Source organism: Alexandromys fortis, unplaced genomic scaffold (assembly GCF_014885135.2).
Source record: "Alexandromys fortis isolate MF-2015 unplaced genomic scaffold, M_Fortis_MF-2015_v1.1 scaffold_71, whole genome shotgun sequence".
NCBI classification, from domain to species: Eukaryota; Metazoa; Chordata; class Mammalia; order Rodentia; family Cricetidae; genus Alexandromys; species Alexandromys fortis.
The window spans coordinates 3,218,179-3,240,374 of NW_026067954.1; the positions used below are offsets into that span (position 1 = coordinate 3,218,179).

At 48.3% G+C, this 22,196-nt stretch overlaps 1 protein-coding gene across 4 annotated transcripts in view; it reads right to left on the bottom strand.

The window, feature by feature from the left end:
* The window catches only part of Ctif (cap binding complex dependent translation initiation factor), a 241,271-nt gene that overhangs the window by 37,358 nt on the left and 181,717 nt on the right, over positions 1-22,196 (bottom strand). For all 4 annotated transcript variants that reach the window (XM_050151596.1, XM_050151593.1, XM_050151595.1 and 1 more), the window contains one exon: positions 539-694. In XM_050151596.1, coding sequence (XP_050007553.1) covers positions 539-694 — 156 coding nt within the window. The remainder of the gene's footprint in view (positions 1-538; positions 695-22,196) is intronic.

The window sequence follows — 22,196 nt, forward strand, 5'->3', positions numbered from 1 at the left end:
ATTTTACAAGTTTTATTTTTATATGCATGCATGAGTTTACGTGCACACATGTGGGCAACGCCCACAGAGGCCAGGAGAGGGCATTGAGTTCCTGGACTTGGAGTTACGGGTGGTTATAAACCGCCTCACATGGTGCTTGGACCTGAACCTGCATCTTCTAAATGAACAGTGAGTATGCTTAGCTTCTGATCCATCTTACAAAGTACTTACTACTTTTTAAAAGCAACTTTAGAAGCAAAACATTAAAAAAAAAATCAGTAATAACCAACTCAATCCAAAGATCCATTCATTGATAGGCCACCCTAAACCTCTTCTACTAAATGCTAGATTAGGAATTACTGAAGTCTGAGTTAAACTTATTTCTTTATGCATGAGGAGGAACCAAGAAGGAATCACTCTCTCCTTTTCAAGGGATTCATTCTTTTATATGTAATTCAACTTCAATGCTCTCTTGTGTTTTACTCAAGCATATCTGGACAGAGCCAGCAGTAGCAGCAGGTGGGCAGGGCAGTGGGGAGGCCAAGGCCTCTGCTCTTACCTCCCTGAGGCACGTGTAGATGGGGCACACCAGCACTCGGAAGGGCTCGCCCGTGCTGCTCCGCATGGTGCCGAACACCTCACACAGGAAGGTGATGAAGCCCAGCCAGCGCTCCACATCCTGTTGCTGCAGCTCCTCACGCACAGTGAAGTCCTTCTGCAGAGGCACAAGAGACCACGTCAGCCTCAGCGGGGCTGGGAGGGGCCCAGGCAACACCAGCTGTTCCCCAGCACCTACTGAATACAGGCTGATTCCGTTTCAATGAGGACAAAGCTACCTGGCCTGGCATCCACGACAGCACTTGCAGTTACCTGAATGGGGGGGGGGGGGCACAGTTTTTCTTCCTCTGAGTGTTGCTCAGGCTTGGTTACCTTCCTCCTTCACAGATGTCCCTCAGCCTTGTCTGGAAGACCCCAAGACTATGGACTGGGAATGGGTGGTTGAAGTGTGTATATGGTGGGAAGAGGTGGGGAATGACACCATTCTTGGATTCATTACCTCCCAGTTCAATCTGTTTTGTCTCCTCTGACTCTCCAATCATCCTTGGGAGTTCTGGAGAACACTGTTTGTCTCACAGATGAGCAGTCCACTGCTGAGGCCCATTTTAGGCCCTGTGCTAGGCTCACAGTGGGAGAACAACCCTGTCCACTAGTAGCTTAGCAGATAATAGGAAAATGTTATTTTATTATTATGTTATGTGTGGGCATGATGTATATAATGTGGGTATGTGTGCCACAGGGGGAGGTCAGAGGACAACTCTATGGAGTCAGTTCTCTTCTACCTTATGTGGTTTTAGGGGATCAAATTCAGGTCACCAGCCTTTCATGCAACTGTTGAGCCATCTTGCCCACCCAATAGGAGAATCGAAGGTCCTCATTCATTCATCCACCCGTCCACCCACCCATTCATCCATTCACCTGCCCACCCATCTATTCACCCACCCACCCACCCACCCACCCACCTGCCCACCCACACACCCATCCACCCACACACCCATCCATCCATCATCCATCCATCCATCCATCCATCCAGGCAATATACAAAGGGCTAGTAAAGCAAGTTCACCCTGAGTTATTGACATAAGATAGATAGGTTAATTGCCATCAGAAGATTCTAGAAAAGTGATTTTAGGATCTCAGAAGTAGGAATATTCTCAACTGAAAATCAGAGCCTAGATGAAGGCTAGGATTCTGAGATGCAGACTGACTAGGGCAGTCAGATGATGGAATGGAACCGGAAGGAAAGCAAACTGCCAAGAGCTGGGAAGGGAGACACAGGGAGTCGCTGGGGAGTTTCAGCTTTGTAAGGTGAACAAGTCCTATTAGAGATTTCTTGTACAACCGTGTGTACTTAACATTTTACATTGGCACGTGGTACACTTAAGATGGTTGAAAATTGTATCATTTTAGCTGGTTCCAGGACAGGCTCCAAAACCACAGAAACCCTGTCTCAAAAAACCAAAAAAAAAAAAAAAGTAAAAAATTAAAACTTTCTTGAATGGATATTTCAGCCTATGAAATATACGCCTCAGTTCTGAGGGAATCATGGTACAGAACAGGAAGGGGAAACTGAAATTGAAACCAGGCGGACTTTATGAAGAAGTTAAGTCAAAATAAGTCAGTAAAAGGTTGTTTTTTTAAGAGTGAATCAAAAGCCAGGAAGAATTTTTGGAAGAGAAGATATTTAACTTTTATTTTTTAAAATTCAATTTGAATTTTTAAATGCAACCTAAATGATATTTTACAGTAGTAGTTAACTAGTAATGCAATGAAATTCCTAAAGGCTGGTTAAGACTGCGAGAAGAGGACGGAAGACTGAAAAGCAAACAGTACTTCCTAATTTATACTGTGAGATTTTTATGTCATTGCTTTTTCCCTCAGCTTGAGTATCAGGGAAATATAAGGAAAAGTATGCCCTGAAGAATACTCAGATTGGGTACTCAACGGAGGCTCCTTCCTCTCTGATAACTCCAGCTTGTGGCACGTTGACACACAAAGCCAGCCAGGACAACAGACCTTTGTGTCAACTCGACACACAAACGCATCACGAATGCTAAGTCACACCCTTCCTTTCTCATTCATCCCTAAGATCTCACATTAAGAACATAAATAACTTTAAAAGTCCTACAGTCTTTACAAATTCAAACATTAAAATTTTAGTAACTAATTTCTTTTAAAATCCCAAGTTTCTTCAACTGTGGGTCCTAGTGAAATACATTCTTACTTCAAGAGGGAAAAACTGGCCCAGTCACAACCAAGGTAGAACAATTCCAACCGTCCATATGGTTGGGATCCTCTCATGATCTTCTAGACTCCTCCAAAGGGCTTGGTCACTTCTCTGGTTCCACCCTCTGCAGCACACACAGCTTGTCTTCTAGGCTCTGACTGGCTCCATTCCATTGCTGTTGTTCTAGGTGGTCATCCCATGCTACTGACATTCCCAAAATACTGGGGTCCCTTGCTGCAACTGGGGGACACTTTCACTAATAGCCTCTCATAGGCTCTTCTCATGGTGCTAAGCCTCAATCTCTTTGCATGACCCCTTCAGTCCTGGGCCTTCAACTGCCACTGAGGCTGCACCTTCATCAATGGCCTCTCCTGACCTCTCACAGTGCCAAGCCTCAGTTGACCCTTCATGCCTTCGAAACCAGTACCACCTGGGTGATGCTTACACATTACCAGGTCTGACTGCCAGCACAAGGTACAACCTTGTCTGCCTCTGGAACACAGCTTTCCTGGGCTCCCAGGAAACACTTCCCAGAAGATTTCACCCCAGTGATGCTGGTCTCTTCTTAATCACTGCTAATTACTTAGCTCCAGCCGACTAGTATCAAGTATCCCAGCAAAGCAAGATTTGCTTTGGCAGTTCTGGCATCTTGTTAATCACTACTGATTCTTCAGCTGCAGCTAATCAGAACCACAGAATCTTAATTCAAGATTACAAAATGGCCCTGACAGAGCCTTTAAACTTCCCTCTGACACTTCACAAGCCAGGCCTCCATCCTCTGCACTGCTCTCAACGTTCTTATCTTCCAGGCTCTACAGAACACCCCACAGAGCACTTAGCTCAAAGGCTCTTCTAGCCCAAAGTTTCAAAGTCCTTCCACAATCCTCCCCAAAACAAGGTCAGGTCTGTCACAGCAACACCCACTACATAGGTACCAATTGTCTTAGTTAGGGTTGTATTGCTGCAATAAAACACCATGAGCAAAAAGCAAGTTGGGAGGAAAGGATTTATTAGGTTTACACTTAAGCATTGCTGCTGTTATTACTGAAGAAGTAAGGACAGGAACTCAAACAGGGCAGGATCCTGGAGGCAGGAGCTGATGCAGAGGCCATGGAGGGGAGCTGTTTACTGGCTTGTTCCCCCTGGCTTAGTCAGTCACCTTTCTCACAGAACCCAGGACCACCAACCCAGGGATGGCACCACTGACATGGGCTAGGTCTTCCCCCATTAAGCACTAATAAGCAAATGTCTTACAGCTGGATCTCATGGAGGCCTTTCCTCAGCTAAGGCTCCTTCCTCTGATGACTCTACCTTGTGTCAGGTTGACACACAAAACCAGTATGTACAACTCTCACCTTCATGGGCACCTTCACCCACGTGCATATACCCACACTTATGCAAATGCACATAAAATTAAAAAAAAGGTTGAGTATATGCTGAAAATTTGAATATACTAGGTTAAGTAGAACATATAATTACATTTGAGATTATGTGAGTGGGTTGCACTGTATTTCTAGCAGACAGTGTTATCCAAAATCTCAACTGAAAAAAAAAATCAGAAAACCATCACCAGCTAAAAAAATACAGGAAAGAACACAATATAGATAAAACTGGAAATTAACTAGAAGAAAGGAAAGTGCATACAAAAGCAAGAAGGAACAATTAGAAAAAATTTCAATATGAAAACAAATATGGAAGTGGTAAGGCGTAACAAAAATCATGACTACGTTAAGTTGACAAACACAGTGAAGAATGCTTCGGGAGTGCCGGGCGGTGGTGGCGCATGCCTTTAATCCCAGCACTCGGGAGGCAGAGGCAGGCGGATCTCTGGGAGTTCGAGGCCAGCCTGGTCTACAAGAGCTAGTTCCAGGACAGGAACCAAAAGCTACGGAGAAACCTTGTCTCAAAAATAAAAAAAAAAAAAAGAATGCTTCAGAAAAACAAATATCAGTGAAACTTACTGAAAAGGAAATAGGTCAAAACCAGAAGAGATTAAAAGACACGAGCTAAAATGAAGTTATGAAAGAATTACCTTTACAGAGAGGTCTCTAAAGTCACGGCTCTCTAATAGCTAAATTCTTCCATTGAGATAACTGTTGTCATTTGGAAATGGACCCAAAACACAGGAGAAAATGAGCTTGCCAGCCAATCAGCGACAACAAAATCTCCCAGTAAGTTAAAAAGAAAGAAGGGCGTCTGCCGACCTCTCTAATGTGAATGGATGGGGAAGTCCTAAATGAAATGCCAGCAAATAGATCCATTATAACCACGTAGACGCTCGTCCTAGGAAGGCTGTAATGATTTAGCATCAGGAAATAATCTATAAACGCAATCTATTACATCAAGGGCTCCGACTGAAAAAGAGCAGCAATGCCCATGGGTAGAAGGGAGAGAGAAAATTATTAGATTATATGTATGAAAAACCCATGAGAACCCTCTAATAAAGATTAATCAGAGTTTAGCAACTAATTAATGAGTATTTAGATATTAAATTAATATATAAAAGTCAACAGCTTGCTTTCATGACACAATTTACCAGTGAGATGTTTTTAATGATCAGAAGCTAATTTATTAAATCCTAACACAAACTTTTGTGTGTGTGGCAAGGGTACTGGATGTAGAGACTTGGAAAAAAAAAATGACCCGAAAAGTAATTTGAAGGAATCATAGGGAAAAGTCACTAGTCAGGACACAACAAAATTGGAAAGGGTTGTATTACTTTTAATTTATTCCAAAGCTTTAATAATTAAAAGGCCATGGGATTGGCGGAGCATGGACAGCTAGATCAGATAACACAGAAACAAATTTGGCATCCACAAGGGTTTATTGTATGATCCCCTGGAGGCCACGAATCAGAGGTGGATGATACAGCGTTCGCTTGAGCAACACTGCAGCCACAGGGCTTAAAATCAGGGAGGAAGGGATCTACACTCTCAGCTCGTCCAGACCCTAAGAATATAGAGGTGTGATAAAGAGGCAATTAGGAGGAATAAAAACCTGAAGGTGCAATGGAATGAAATCACACTTTTGCATGGAGAAAGGTATGTTTAGAGCAAGGTAGCAGAGTTTGCTCCAGAACTCTTAGGAGGCTCCGGGTCTGGGGGTGGGGCACAATAGGCCTTCGGGAAATAGGATAGAGGGTAACTGCTTTAATATACAACAGCAGTTATCACCCTATGGGTTGCATGTCGGATATTCCACATCTCAGATATTTACAACACAATTCATCACAGTAGCAAATTACAGTTATGAAGCAGCCACAAAAACTATTTCACGGTTGGGGTAACTGCAACATAAGGAACCGTATTAAAGGGTCGGGGCATTAGGACGGCTGAGAATCACTGAGATAGGTATAGATGCACACACACACACACACACACACACACACACACACACACACACACGAGAGAGCTTCAAGCTTGTAATGGCTCTGAGCCCATCATAGACAAATACAGAGGACATTGAATTACTGGTCAAAACAAAAATTGCCATCAAACACGTGGAAATGGCTGTGCATAGTGGCTCATGCCGACAATGCCTATAATTCCAGCAATTCTGAGGCAGAGGATTCATAGAACGTTTTAGATCAGCCTGGGGTACAGTGAGATCCTGTCTCAAGAACCCCCCCCCCAAAGTGCACACACTCAATTCCAGTTGCAGATAAAGGAACGAAAATACATGTTTACCCATCTGCTATATCAGCAAAAATTTAAAGATGGCAACCATCAATGCTCGTAAGGACTCGAGCGATAGGCATTCTTTTTTTTTTTTTGTTTTATTTCATTTTATTTATTTATTTTTTTGAGGCAGGGTTTCTCTGTGTAACCCTGGTTTGTCTGTGTAACTCTGTAGACCAGGCTGACCTTGAACTCAGACAATTGCCTGCCTCTGCCTCCCGGGTGCTGGGGTTAAAGGAGCTCAGCCGGAGACAAGCATTCTTATATATGGGCACTATACATTTTTCCTAAGAAGCCTTAATCAAGCCTTCAGAGTCATCTGGCAATTGCACCTCTGGGTTACTATGATAAAGAAAAATGAGAACAGGAAAGATCCTCTTAATGGGCCAGCGAGGGGGTCAGGGAGTAAAGGAGCTTTCCTACAAGTCTGACTGTCAGCATTCAATCCCTGGGGTCCACACGGTAGGAGAGCACTGTTTCCTACACGCTGACCTCTGACCTTCGCATACAAGCTAGGACATGCACATGCGCGCATAAACACACATAAATACAACAAATGTAAGTGCTATCTTGAAGCAAATTTAATATACATAAAAATCCAAGAGTCTAACCATCCAACAAGGCAATGGTTAAGTCAGAGATGACCCATGCACTCACTGACACTTGCTTATTGGCCAGACGAGGTGACACAAGCCTTTGATCCCAGCACTTAGGATCAGAGGCAGGTTGATCTCTGTGAGTTTGAGGCCAAAATAGTCTACACAGTGAGTGAGCTCCAGGACAGCCATGTTTACAGAGACCCTGTCTCAAAACAAACAAAAAACCAAAACAAATAAAAAAAAAAAACTTGCTTGTGAAAAATTTACAAAGGCATGGAAAAAAATGTTTATCTAATGCTAAATGAAAGCAGCGAATCTCACTGTGTGTGTGACATAATTCCCTCCACGGATACCGTTTTTAAAAGAACGGTCCAGAATGTTTAATATGGGTCCTTCCACATGAGAATGTGGATGGCTTTTATTCTTTCTTTTATTTTACATTTTTTCCCTAAATTTCTCTCCATAACCAGGAAAACGGGTACTGACTGTAGCAGTGCCTTTCCTTAACCCCTCCCACCCCCACCCCCTCTCTCTTCTTAAAGTGGGACAGTGGAAGTCTTGGGGTGACTGGCAGCTGGCGCTGACTTCCACCAGGCGGGGTGTGAATAAGCCTCACCTAGAGGCCGGAGCCTAGCCTGTGTCTCCTCCTGACGCGTGTTAGGGTTGCCAGCTTCCCTCCACACAAAGAGCCCCTTTCTGCCAGCTGAAACTGGCCTGTCCTTGCTTCTTGACTCTGCCCCCAACCTCAGCCTCTTGCATCCAAGAGCAGCAAGGGGCCTTAGTTCAGGGGCAGTCATTTCAAAGTCTGCTATTTGGCTCTAGGTTCTCATCTGACGGGCAGGCTCCCTCCCAGTAACCCCTGGTGTCTTTCCCCAAACTTTAAGGCTACCATTTAAGCCCGGTTTCCTGCCTAAAACTATTTATTGACGTACTGCTATTTCCTGCACCAGCCACATCAATAGGCCCTGAAAGCCATTCAGTGTCTCAGGTTTCTCAAGGCATTCTGGGAAATTCTTCCCACTCTGGATAACCACACGAACTCTGGTGTGGTAGAATTCTGTGGCCAAGCCAAAAACAGCTGTGTACAGGCAGAAGGGGAAAAACACAGCTCCCCTACCCCCTCGACCCCTGTGGGCAGGCCAGCCGCAGCAGGGAGATGCTGCCGGGAGAGGCCTGGCACAAGGACCACGGTGTATTTTTGCACTTCCTGGGATTGACTGGCAGTCTTGCACCCTGCACACTCACACCATCCTGGTCTCGCTTTGCTTTTTTTTTTTTTTTTTTTTAACAAGTGACCAAGGGAGATCTGCCCATCCAAACTGGACTCACAGAGGTACTGCAACATCATCCCCACACCCCCACTTCAGGGAGGGTGGGTGGAGAGGGAGAACGTGGACTTTTAGTAACTGTTGGGAGGAAGTTTTTGGTTTTTTTTTTCCCCTTGTGAGGTTGGGATGGACGTGGGAGAGGTAGGTAATGGGGAGTTGTGTGTGCTGGGGTGGGGGCACCTAGAGGCTGCCAGCATCAATAGCTCTGCCTTTCTCCCGCATAACTGGTGGAGGCTAAAATGAATTATTTGATAGATTATTTTTCTATTGGAAAGAATAAAGACATTTAAGTCAAATTCACTTTTTTTTTTTTTTTTTAAAAATCTGGCTCCAACTTTCTCTTCCTCCAGAATTCTGCTCCAAAGTCTCCTCCTCAGAGAGGCTCCCTCTGACTACCCGCCTAGGAGCAGCTGCCCTGCTTCTCCCTAGCTCCCCCTGGCTGTTGACGTCGGACACGGGGCCTGAACATGTGGCTGACCTGATGATTCTTAGTAGTCAGTTATTTTCCCACTCTGGAGAGTGTGGTAGCTAACTTAGTCAGACAGCTCATGGGGAGGGACCCATGCCTCTAGGATGGTGCCTGGCTTGTGGGAGGTGTTCAGTCATTGGGAACCCGGCAGATCACTGCTCTGTGATAGGTGACCAGATGCCTCTTCTGTGAGACCCCCAGGCTGCTTCTCCTCCTCCCCCTCCTCCTTCTCTTTTTCTTTCTTTCTTTCTTTCTTTCTTTCTTTCTTTCTTTCTTTCTTTCTTTCTTTTTTTTTTGAGGCAGGGTTTCTCTGTGTAGCTCTGTGTAGTTCTGGAACTCGCTCTGTAGACCAGGCTGGCTTTGAACTCACAGAAATCCACCTGCCTCGCATCCAAAATTCTGGGATTAAAGATGTGTGCCACCACGGCCCGGCTGTTTTTTTTTTTTTTTTTTTTTTTTTCATGATGCTCTTCTTTCTCACCCAAGGTTCGAGAGTAGAAAGGCAGGGCGTTTGCCTGGCTCACCTTTCCTGCTCTTTGTGGCTGTTATTATCCTTCTTTAATTTCTTGTCACCCTCTCTATGCCAGCTTGCCAGGCCGACTCACAGTATATTTCACTATTGTGGGTCTTTTACAATGGTGTGAGCCCAAAGGAAGACAGAGCCCCTCTCTCCTAACAGCCAATTCCTAAACCCTGGAGTGGGGTTGCAAATGGCCCTGCTTGTCACATGGCCCTCCTTCAGACCAATCACTGCTGTGCATATGGAGCCACTGATTGGTTAGTCCTAGGTCATACAGCCTTTTAGGGCAGGGGACAAAAGTGTCCTATGACCTAAGTCAGATAGCCTTTTTATGTAGGTCTACAGGGTGCCTGGAGACCCCTGGACAAAAGACAGACAATAATGCCACTGCATACAGAGACATCCATCAGGTAGCTGTCGCGTATGCCTCAAACTCTACTGAACATCATCTCGAAACCTTCATGTACTGGTGTATTTGTGCGAAAGAGAATGACATTAGGGATGATCTTGAATCTGTTCTAATCAACAGACACAAAAAACCACGGCCCAGATGCTCCTTTAACGACTGGACACATTCTCTGTGATTGATGGCTCCTGGTACTAGGATTGTCTGTGACTACTTTCTCCCCAGTACTTGCTTCCAGGGCAAGGGCATCCATTGGGGCTAGGAACTGCCACCAGCCACTTCCAGATGAATCTAGATCATTCTAGAGACATTTCCAACTGTCCTGGGCTGTGAGGACCTGGACTGTTTCAGTTGGTGAAATCAGGTCAGGTAGGCTGGGCTCGGCTGATGGCAGCAGGGCGGGGGAGTGGTGCTGGGTGCAAGAGCGGCAGAAGCCGAGAAGCGGGGCTGATTCAGTGGGAATTCTGTCTCACACTTATGCAGGCGTGAAGCCTCACTCTCAGGCAAGGGGAGCCAGCACCTGCTGTGGTTGTGGCCTTGAGAAGCCCTCAGCAGGGCTGGAAGCTCAACAGGAAGAGGGGTGAGCTGTCTGAATACCACGGTATATGCTCAGCTAAGGTGACACCTGCCTTGGCTCCAGGGAAGAAAGACATAGGGGCAGGCTGCCAACCCAGGGCATAGAGGGCTGAAGTCCACAGACCAGGGGGCACCTGTCTCACTGCCAGTCCAATGTGGATGTGACTGTCCTACTGTGTGCACTTTTTTGTTTTCGAGACAGGGTTTCTCTGTGTAACCCTGGCTGTCCTAGAACTCACTCTGTAGACCTGGCTGGCCTCAGACTCAGAGGTTTGCCTGCCTCTGCCTCCTGAATGCTGAGATTAAAGGTGTGCACCATCACTGCCTGACTCTGTGGTCATTCTTATGGTACCCTTCCCATGCTTAGCTGGCTCTACCACTTGGCATCTCCTGGGGCTGGGGTGCAGATACCCGGGTCTGGCCACTTTCTGAGGTTGGCAGGATGGAAGTCTGGATCTGCTTTCTAAGCCTCGCTCTTTCTAGTCCTAGAGGATGACTTTGAAACAGGCCTTTGCATCAACATGGTGGCAGTCTACCCCCATCCTGCTCTGCCTTCCAGGTTCTCGTGAAGGAAAGGCTGAGTTGCTGTCTCTAGAATCGGGATTTCCTCCCTCTTGGGCTCTCATCTTGCTAGGAGAGTAGCCAACAGCACAGGGACAGGTGTTTATTGGGGCCTAGGCTAAATAGGTGAGAGTTAGCCTTCCTGCCAAATTCTCTGTGGGGAAATGAGGTATGTGTGTGTGTGCGTGCGTGTGCGCATGTGCGCGTGCGCGCGCGCGCGCGCGCGTGTGTGTGTGTGTGTGTGTGTGTGTGTGTGTGTGTTTGTGTGGTCAGTCTGAGGAACAAGCCAATTGCAAAATAAAGACAAAGCTAGCCTACTGCTATCTGTATTTCTGCATTTTCATCTATATGATAGGAAGCTTGTATCCAAAGACAGAGAGGCACTGGACTGATGGGACAGCCTCTCTGAAAACAAAATTGTGACAATATCCATATTTTATAACATGAGAAACTGACTCAGGCAGCAACCAAGTGTGGACAGAATTTTCTGTATGAGACATTTTGAGTCGGGTAGGAATTCAGCTTCTCTGACTCCCTGAGACTTTCCTAGAGTTTTTTTCTCAGAGTTCAACCTGCACCAGGCTTTACTCAAAGGCTGGATCTCCAACCCCAGATAGAGATGTGACCTGGGGATCTGCTGCTATCCTAGGCCTCAGGCCATGCCCTGGAAGCCACTGGCAACTGAAGGACTTCAGAAATCCTTTCAGTGCAGCCCAATTACTGCTGAAATTGTCCAGAAGGCTACGGGTAAAAATAGATGATTATACAGGCGTTATTAAACTATTTATAGAATTTGAGAAAACCCCTTGTAATGCTCGTGAAAAGATTTGGCGTATACTGGGGATTCCAGAATGACTCAGTCTTCAGTCCAAATCCACCCGTGACATTAAACTCTACTGCAAATGAAGTCTTCAAAAGTCAAGCTCACAGTTACAGGGCATGATCCCTTGATGAAGATCCAAAGGAAGTGTACACATCTTTGTACCAAGCCGTATCCCAGAACGTTTCCTGGGCAACGGTTAAGCAACAGGCATGGGTGAGGCGCACAGAGGAACAGCTGGGGGAGGAAAAAGAGGGATACAAAGTCTAGCAGGCCTGGGGAGGGCCGACATTTGCATCTGTGATGTTGCTTTATGCCTGTGGATGTTGGTCGTGTCTCTGGAGGCTAGGCTAGGGACATGGAAACCATTGGTGTGTGGGTACAGCCCTTGAAGACACCACGCTTTGTGCTATTCCACCTGAGCGGTCTTCTACTGCTGCAGGCAGTGTGCTCGTGTGCTCCTACTCAACTGAACTTGGTAATGTTTTGCCCTGTGTAGCCTGGCAGGGTTGGAGTAGACATAAGGGAGTGTTCAGGCCAGCTTGATGAGGTATGAGTTCTAGCCTGAAAACCAGACAGACTTTCACGTGATTCCTAAGGAATCACATGATATGTAAGGGTAGTTGGTGGGTAGAATCATAATTCCCAGTTTTCAGACTCCTAGATCCCAGAGACTGGAGGATCTGTTTCATAGGGCTGAGCATACACCCTAGACCAAGTTTGGAAAATAAATACTACTGGTGAAAAGAAAAAAAAAAAAAAGAAGAAGAAGCATTGCAAACCACTGGTGTGTTAAAATACATACTAGAGTTTGAAAGCCGAGAGGGCCTGGACAAGATTCCTCCCTGTCTCCAAGAGTCTTTGAACAGAGTCTCCCAGGCCTTGTATGAAAAAAACAGGATGTTGTGTAACAGTGTCCCCAGCTATGGAAACATTCCATCCTTCAGGGAAGCTCCTTAAACAGGAAGGTTAACAACTCAGAGGGGCTTCAGGAAGTCCCTGAATCTGACCAGACTAGATCCAGTAGGCACTTCCCTGCCACAATAAGCACCCAAAGCCAAGAGTCCCTCTGAGACTGGGAACAGAGCCGCAAAGACTCAGACCAGAACAGCGGCCCTGAAGGAGCAGAAAGCAGCTGAGCCACTTGGACAGGACATTCTCCAACCTGTGGAGCTGCCTGTGGGCTGTGCAGTGTGCTCCAGGTTCCCAGCTTCGTGAGCTGTCACCCATGCTGGGGTGGGCTTCAGCGATATCGCTGTCTTTGTTATTTCTGCTCCTGTAAGTCACCCCAATAAACTGATTCACCACTGATTTACCAAGTTGGACCTCGGTGGTATCAGTACTTCAGTCTGTCACGCACCTTCCCATCTGTGGTGAGTAGACACGAGTGTTGTGTCTCCTCAGGAAAATTCCGTCACACGACAGAGAAACAGAGGCCGACAGAGGGGATGCCACTAGGCCAGGTATGACAGGAACTGTTGTTAGGTCTGCAGAGAGTCGGACCAGCACATGGTTGTTGGTACTGGGGACTTAGGGTACAGAGTCAGCTAGAAATAGGGGTGGGTTAGCGTTAGTTTTCGTGTGCATCCTCTATCTCCTTGGCCAACCTTGAAGCCTTCTGGGTGTCTTATTCCGCCTTGCCCCTCTCACATATCTAGCAGAGCAGAGCCAGGATGGTGGAGACCTTTAAGATAATTCTGATGATGGATTGCTAACTGAAATAATGGGAAAGTGGGCCTGCTGCTGTGCACTCTGGGTGCTGGGGACTTTCTCCTTCAGCCCGCAAGAAACTGACTCTATGTTGTCTTTAGCCACTGTCTTTTCCTTTCACAGCCGCCATCTTCTCTAAGCAGGGTCTTTACTCTTGTTACTGCCTATTCTTCTGCACTGCTCAGGGCCCAGTATGAAGCTACATGTGTGCTTTTTTTTTTATAGGCTCAGTGCCTGCCTCCTTCATGGGACCTGCAGACTCCAGGGAACCCGATCACCGTGTTATCTGCTAAACACCCATCTAATGTGTAGAACACAGGCCCTCAGCAGGCATTGCTGCATTAACAGGAGAGTGGATGTATGGTGCTGTGGCGATGGCAGTCCCAAGAGGGAGGTAGTTTTCTAGTCCCTGTACTATAGGATAGTTTTCTTGCTTAGCTTTGGTAAAACATCAAAGAAGGCAGGAAAAAAAACTAGCTGTTGCGTGTGTGTGTGCGCGCGCACATGCACACACCTTGGTGTTTTACCTTCATATTTGTCTGTGTGAAGGTGACAGATCCCCTGGAACTGGAGTTACAGACAGTTGTGAGCTGCCATGTAGGTTTTGGGAATTGAACCCAGGTCCTCTGGAAGAGCAGCCAGTGCTCTTAACAGCTGAGCCATCTCTCTAGCCCAAGAAAAACTTCTTAAGGAAAAGGTGGCTGCTGGAGTAGGAAATTTGCTCCAAGCTTCTTCAGGTTTCTACTCAGAGTAGCGAATATGGAAGAGAGGCCCCACTGAGTACCCATATGGAGATCTAAGCAACATGAAGGAGACTCAAAGATCAGAAAAGGGGTGTTGTCCTCACTAAAAGATGTTTCAGTAATGGGATCAACAAACATCTTGGGGTATTGTGATCTTTGAGCAAATAATTCCCCTCGCTGGGCCTCAGTTCAGTTATCCACAAGATGGAGCTGACGGTGTGCATCCCATTGGACCCATAACTGGTTGTGAAGACTGAATGAGGCAGCTGATATCAAAATCATACTGGGAGAAGAAAAATGCTCAGCAAAGCTGGGTGTTCATCTTTATGGCCAGAGATCACACCTCGCTCACCAGATTCTCAAATCCCAGCTTGGCTTGGCCTTTCGTGAGGTCCATAGCTTAGCAGACACAGTGAAACAGACACGTGACTCGGTGCTGCACGCTGGCACCATCTCTCTCTGCCTGCCCAACCAGGGTGCCTCCTGTCAGGACACACGCTGAGGGGCGGGAGGCTCCATCTGCCTCCTTCCCAGCAGCATCACTGACACTGAAGGCCAGGTTCACAGTTTTCTGTGGGAAGCTACCCAGGACTGCGGAGGCCGCTACCAATCTGATGCCAGTCGGAGATCTGTTCTCATCCCTCTAGCACGGTATCTGCTGGGGACACAAGGACACCAGATGAAAACCACTGCCCTGCACCACACTGTGACCTGGTCCTTCACGACTCTTGACGGCAGATCAGATGCTATGTTGCGAGTAGGGCTTTTGAGCGCCGGTTACCATGGGGCTGAAGCCCTCCTCACATGGGGCAGTTAGGCTTGTGAGAGCTGCCTGTCAGAGGGGGCCCACCCCATACTATCTTTGTGCATGAGCTCACTTGCCCTTCAGTCTTCCCGCCATCTGATGAGGAAGCGTGAAGCCCACAGGAGATGCTACTGCCTCCTCTTGGACTGCCAGCTCCAGAACCACTAGTCTGTTTCATTTGGTTACACCAACAGAAGAAAGTCAGACACACTCCCACCCCATGTTTTGGAATGCGGTAAGTCTTAGAAGTGCTTGGTAGGTAATGTTGAGCATCACACCCAAGGAGGGAACTTTAATCAGTGTAAGTTCATCCACAGGGACACCCGGAAATTGTCCCTAGAAACATGAGGGCCGCATGGACCATCTCCTGGCATGTCTAGTCAACAGCGGTGTTAGAGTCAGCCCTCTGGGATTAGTGGAGATGACCTGCCCTGCAATCATCCTAGAGACTGTGACCATTTTCTCTTCTGCGTAGGTGGCTGCTACTGAATCATGACTTTTTCAAAGACAGAAGCCCTTATGGGTGATAAACCCAAAACCAAGAGAGTAAAACACAAGCCTGGGCTCCGGAACCAACAGTCTGGGTTTAGGTTGTGATGTCAGCATTGTGAATGCATCAGCTGTCATGGCTCCAACTGTATTTTTAAATGCGAACAGCCTAGCATGCTTAGCACTACCCATTTGGGGGTGCTTTGGACAACAGACAATTCAGTTGCCTTTACCAGACGATGCTGACAAATGCCTCCCACACCAGTGTCCTCAGATAAAAATAACCGCAACTCCCTCAGAGAGCTGCGGAAGAAAGGGGCAGGAAGCTGGAGGGATGGGTAGTGTCTGGCACCTTCTGGCCCTGCCTGCCCCTGGTGATGCTGGCTCTGCCGCAGGCAGAGGAAGTGCTGGTCCCCATGGCACACTGTGACCGTGGGCAGAGGTCTGGTGACTCCTTCCGTGTGCCATCAGCTCTGCCCAGCACATCCATGGACTGGCCACAGAGCACTAGGTGAGCTTGGTTGGACCAGTCGCCTGGCCTTGCAGAGTCCACTCTGCTCAGTTGTTTATAAAATATCCCCTGCCATCTCTCACGGGAACTCCAAAAGTTCAGCCCCCATCTTAGAGGGAGACGGGGCATCTTCAGTTAAACAAGGACAGGCCTCAGTGGGGTGACACATCAATTGGGACCCCTCTGGGGGGCATCTCTCCCCTGGGAATGCCGCACCTGAGCGCATCCTGTCAGCTGTACCCTTAGAAGCAGGAATGCTTCTCCACGAAGTTACCACACTACAGGATACACATCCATGACAAGTCATAAAGGTTCCACTTGGTGGATCAGAAACCTGCCCTTCTGTGAGAGAAGCAGGGCTCCAGGCAGTAGACTTTGAAGGGAAGGATCCAGAGGCTTTTGTCTCCCCGTGGGGAAATGATGACAGAAAGTCTTGGTGTCTCTGGAGGCACTTTGATAAGGATACAATCATTTTCCTCAGGCTGAGCCCAGCTGATGCCAGGTGTTATGCAGGACCCCACGCCACACTTCTTAGTAAGATTAAGATGCTAATTCCCAAGTCCCCTCGTTCCAGCAACCTCCGGGGTTTCAGGAGGGACTAACGCATACTCCACACACATGTAAACAGGCAACATGCTCTGAGTTCTTCCTGGCACGGCCCGGGTAGCTGTGAGACACACATGTTGGAGTGTGTGAGGCCATCAGATGATCAGGTGGCCTCTGCCTTACATTCATTCAGATTAACTTGCCGCTAGAATGGCTCCAGGCCAGCCTCCGCCTCCACAGACTCTCGCTGATCTGAAATCGTACAGTACGGTGAAATGTTTGGCATTTTGGACACTAGGCTGTCATGGGTTGTTTCTCTGCCAATCCACAGTTCGGCTTACTTACAGCATGGGAGCCATGGTACACGGCTGAGGGCTGTGGACACCAGATGGCTTGGCCTTCGCAGACTGAGATAGTCTACAGCTCATGTTTGGGGGCAGATTCCCATCTCCCACCAACATTCAACTCTTACACAAAGAGATGGGGTTTATTTTAATAGTCTGAAGTACTCCTCACATGGAATTCCTCACCATCACAAGGGAAGGGACCTGTACTCGGTGGAGAACCTGAGTCTGGGGATCCAGAAGACAGCAGTCTGTTACTCTAGATTAGTTTGTAGGGATGGAGCCTGGGGAGTATAGGCACATCTTTACGAGCCATCTGAAGAAACCAACACCAATTAAGATATAATGGAGGGGGACTTCCTCCCCATCAGGCACTCTCACACAGGATTCCTTGAACATAGTCCTGGCTAGAATTACAGGCTCCCCCACCTGTGCTGGCTCATGAGCCAGCTCACGTCTCAAAAACCACAAGTTATCATGACCCCAGGAAACTGTGCTCTTGGAGAAATCAGGTTGGGTCGAAGCTAAGACATACAGCAACGTATAGGGGAATGCACACGGGGGCCTCAGCACCTGAGGAGAATGTCAGTCACGTGCACCCTTGGGAAAGCATCTGTGCTCCAGTGAGCTATCCACCGAGAAACCATGTTTCACAATCTGGAAAAACCAACTTTGCACTGAGGACCAAAGCAGTGAGCCAGTACCTGCTTCCAGTCCACGGCTCTCTCTTACAATGACAAGAAGATCTATTTACACAGGAAGTGAAGGCAAGACTACCCACTTAGGATTCCCATGCTGTTAGGGATTCCCACCCAGGACTGAAGCCAGCTGATGTGGGGTGTACAAGCATCCTCTGCCCACCATCCACATACCTACCTACCATCCACCCCCCACCAGTCTCTCCTTCTGTGGATGCTGGTGAATCAGTCCGGTGCTTCTCTCTGTCAGGTGCCAACTCTAATGCAATATATACAAGGGGCCCAGGGGGAAGGAACGTCCTAGGCTGTGTCCTGAGGTCTGCTGAACAATCAGGAAAGCCTACGGAGTTTTGACATACTTGGGTCTGACAGTCATCTCCAGAAGGCATCTGCTTCAATCCTACCTGCTTTCAATCATTTTAGGTGCTTTGTAAGGCTGGCCTAGTTTTAAAGCTATTCTGGGATGAGCATCCCCAAACTTCCCTCTGCATTCCTACTGTCCCTGCATGCACATGTCAAGAGGTTGACTACAGAAAGGCCTATCACCATGCTTACCCAGAGCCACCTCCTGGCCCCACAAGCCTTTACCCTGGGGAGGCCATTGGAACCCTGGTTTGTCAGATGGAGGCTTTGCAGTCGTGAGTCCCTTAGCTCTGGTATGGAAACCCTTGTCCTTCCATCCTGACTGTGCTGGATGCGTGTCCCTTGTCCAGTGTGACTCAACATTGTTCAGAGTTCACCTCTGCCTCAACTTTGTACCTGGCTGGGAGGGACAAACCAGCAGAAAAAAGGAGCAGCTGGGAGTGGGGATGGGATAATTGAGGTAGGACAGCTGTGGCACTCCCTTGGGGCCCGGAAGACATTCTTTGGGCCATTCATCAGCAGGACTAAGGATTCTGAGGTAGTCTAGATTTCCGCTCTCTTCCAGAGGGACAGTGACGTGTGAGAAAATCTGTGTAGAGCAGGAGAGAAGGTAACAGGTGCAGAAGGGACCCCCAACTCAGTTTTGCTAAAGTTTTCTTTTTTCTTTTGAGACGGAGTTTCTCTGTAGTTTTGGAACTTATCCTAGAACTAGCTCTTGTATACTAGGCTGGCCTCGAACTCACAGAGATCCGCCTGCTTCTGCCTCCTGTGTGCTGGGATTAAAGGCGTGCGCCACCACAGCCTGGCTTTGCTTAAGTTTTGATCTCTCTCCGCCAGGACTATGTGTGCTTACGTGGCTGGAGATCCTTCCAGAACCCATATGGAAGCCGAGCTGAGCAATGTGGTACAGCAGACATTTTCCACACACTTAACCATCTCTACAGTGTTTTGAGTCCCCAACACGTGGAATTGGGGGGGGGGTTATGTAATTAAACTAGAAATTTTGGCCATTTTGAATAACTTCATTTTTTTCTCAACTTTGGTATTTGTGTAGTGACATCAAAGAAGTATTTGGAAGCCAGTTTCAGGGGAAAGTAAATGAAGGTGAACTTCAACTGGGTTATAAAAAATTCACTGGAGCCTATGGCTACCCAGCATGCTATCCCCTACCCAGGCACACTCATTGGTAAGTATTCCTGTAGATGCCCAAACCTTCAAACACTCATATCCTTTATATAAAATGACATCATATTCATGACTAGCCCATGGCATCCTCCTATATATATCTTAAATCATTTCTACATAACATATAATGTCAAATCTAATGCCTACACATCACGTTGTTACAGTATGGTACATGGAAAATTTAAGTTTTGTGTTTTGGAACATTCTGGAATCTTGATTTTTTTTTCCCTTCCTTCTTGCAGTTGGTTGAACTGTGGAGGTAGACTCAAGGATGTGGAAGGGCCAACTGCATTCTGTTTACTGAGATAGCGTCATGGAGGCAGGAAACATTCTGTCAGAAATACAGAGGGGAAAATATAGTGGGAGCTAAATACTTAATCTTATTGGCACCACAGGACAGAAGCCAGGGTTGTAAATGGCTGTGGGGACAGGCTTGAGTTATTTAAAGCCGCGGGGGGGCAAAGATAGCCCTAGGCGCCTATCCTGTGCTCTAGGTCACTTTTCTGGAAGCTGAAATCTAAGCCTCACCAAGGAATGGAATGATAAAATGACACTATTTTCCTGTGAAATGCCAAGAGGTTTGGGGTGACAGGGACTAGAACCTGCCCCTACTTGTCCCTCTATTGGAGAAGCCTCCGTTTGGAAGGGCCGTGAACTGGCCCCCATGTGCCCTCTGCTGGGCCAGCGGGGAAGAGGGTTGGAGGGGGAGCTAGCTGCAGCCCCTTGCCTCTCATTTCTGCTATGCAGGGTGCAAACAGCATGGCTGGTTGCCGCCCACTCATTGCTAACCCTAGGCTACAGAAACACAGCTCCGGTGTCTAATCGAGTGGTCCTCTCACTAGCCCTTGTCCTGGGGGGGGGGGCACATCGAGACTTTTGACTTTCATTGCTGCCTGATGGTTTCTGGGGTTTGTTCCTACCAGACCTCGCCTCTCAACACCAGGCCCCTGACCCTTCCACTCTCCTACCATCCTTTCCTTGGGACTTCTCAAAAGCCTGCAAGCCAGCCCTCCCCCCCACACCCACGGCGATGTACCCCAAGCCTCCAGACCACTTCAACCCAGCAGCCCGAGCGAACGTGTCAATCCTGAGCCAGATCTCCATCACAATCCCTACACAGTCCATTCCTCCAGCACTGATACACATCTTCACTGCAGCCTGCAGATCTTTGACCCTGATGATCTAAGTCCTCTCAGTTCTGGCTACTGGCCTTGCTCCACGGGACAGGCACATCCTGCCTCGGGGCTTTTGCACTGCCCTGTTCACCCCCCCCCCCCCAGTTACAGATTCCCTACGCACTTGCTGTAGAATAAGAAATGAGCAATTTGCTTATTTACTGATCCCTTGCTTCCATCAGGACGTGCTGTTTGGTCTGTTCTGCTTACTCCTGACTCCCCGTGTAGCCCGGGGGCATGGCACACAGTAGGCCCTTCATAAGTATTCATGGCACGTCGCATGAACAAAGTCACCTGAGATGTAGTGAGAGAGAGAGAGAGGGGGGGGGGGAGGAATGGACCCTTGAAAAAAGACCAGAAACAACAGAGAGAGCTAAGCACCCAGTGAGGGCACAGACAGACATTAACGGCCTGGGTTGAACAGGAAGGGCTCCAGAGTGTGGAATCCCAGGAATCAGAAAATGGAGGGGCACAGGCAGGCTAAGCAGGGCTGGCTCTTGGGGGGGGGCAGCATATTAAAACTCTGGGCCTTGGGCTCTCTGGGCAAGCCACAAGCACATTCCTGAGTCTGCAAACTATTCGCTGTCACTAAGAGGAGGAACCCCAGGGCGAGCAGGGCTGGGTGGGCAGAGGGGTAGCATCCAGCTAGCTGGGATAGGGGCGGGGGTGGGTTAAAGGTGGAAGGCAGCCAAACCCCTGAAAACAGCCCCCTTCCCCCTTTTTTCTGGGTCTCTGCTTGTTCAGCCTTGGAGTCTGCCAGACTGTCCAGAGCTTGCCTTTCATTTATAGAAGGGAAGTGGGGGATGGAGAAAGGAGAAAAATGGAGTAAGCCCACAAACATGTTTGCATCAGGACATCTGAGCAGATCTCCTCCCCGCTTCAATCTTGTTCCTCAATGCCCAGCAAGTGACTCTCACAGCATGCAAGCCAGCCGTGCAGGAGGCCTGTGGAACTATCTGGGACGGTTGTTCCTTTTCACGGGTGTCATCTCCTCATGGGGAAGGGGTGGTGCAGCATCTCCCTTCTCCCCCAGGTGCACTCATGACCTTGATGACAGAGATGTGACATTCCTAGAAACACCCTTCTAGGAGCTGAGATGTTTCTGGTGGAGATGGTGGATGGGTACGGGGACTGAGAGAAGAAAGCAGTGTCAAAGGAGTCTCCCAGGCTCTGCAGAACCAGAAGTTGTATTCAGGAGCCAGGGGGTGGGTCGCAGAACTATGGGCAGGATGTGTTTCCCCTCCACAACAGAGCTTGTGACACACACATCCCTCTGATTTCTAAGGTGGCCTCGGCAGGCGCCCTCGGCTCCAGCCGGGCGGGGTCTGAAGGGGGAACTTGAGAGGCAGAGTTGGCTGCATTCCTCTGAAATCCCTGGCCTCTGAGAATGAAAGCTGCCGGTCACGTCCTCCGCCCCTCCCCTCCCCTCAGCACGTCTGCTTCTCTGTGAGGGACCTGGCCTTCAGCCTTGGGCAGGCTCTCTCACAGCCTCCCCAGTCCCAGGACTTTCTTAGACTTTCTGGAAATATCCCCAGGCCTGGTGAGCTACGTGTGTCCAGGGGGTGGGGAGGGAACTGCTGAGTTGGGCTGGAGCCAAAGGGTTCTGCTCGGCGTCCTGTAGGACTTGGCAGGCTGCCCTTTGGTGACTAATGCTGGTGGTGTCCCCTACTCACAACGACCCCTGGAATGTGTCTTTCCAGCCAGTCTCCTTGGGCCCCAGGCAGCACCTTCGAGATCCCCTGAGATCCCCGCTATCAGATTTTTGCTCTCTCTAGGTCTGCTGGAGATCACCTGTGTTTAACCTTCCGCCAAGTGACCCTAGGCTGCAAGGCTGGGTCTCAGAGGAGGACGGACCCAGGATGCCTTAGCTCCTCAGCAGCAGCCTTTCAGCCTGTGTTCACATTTCC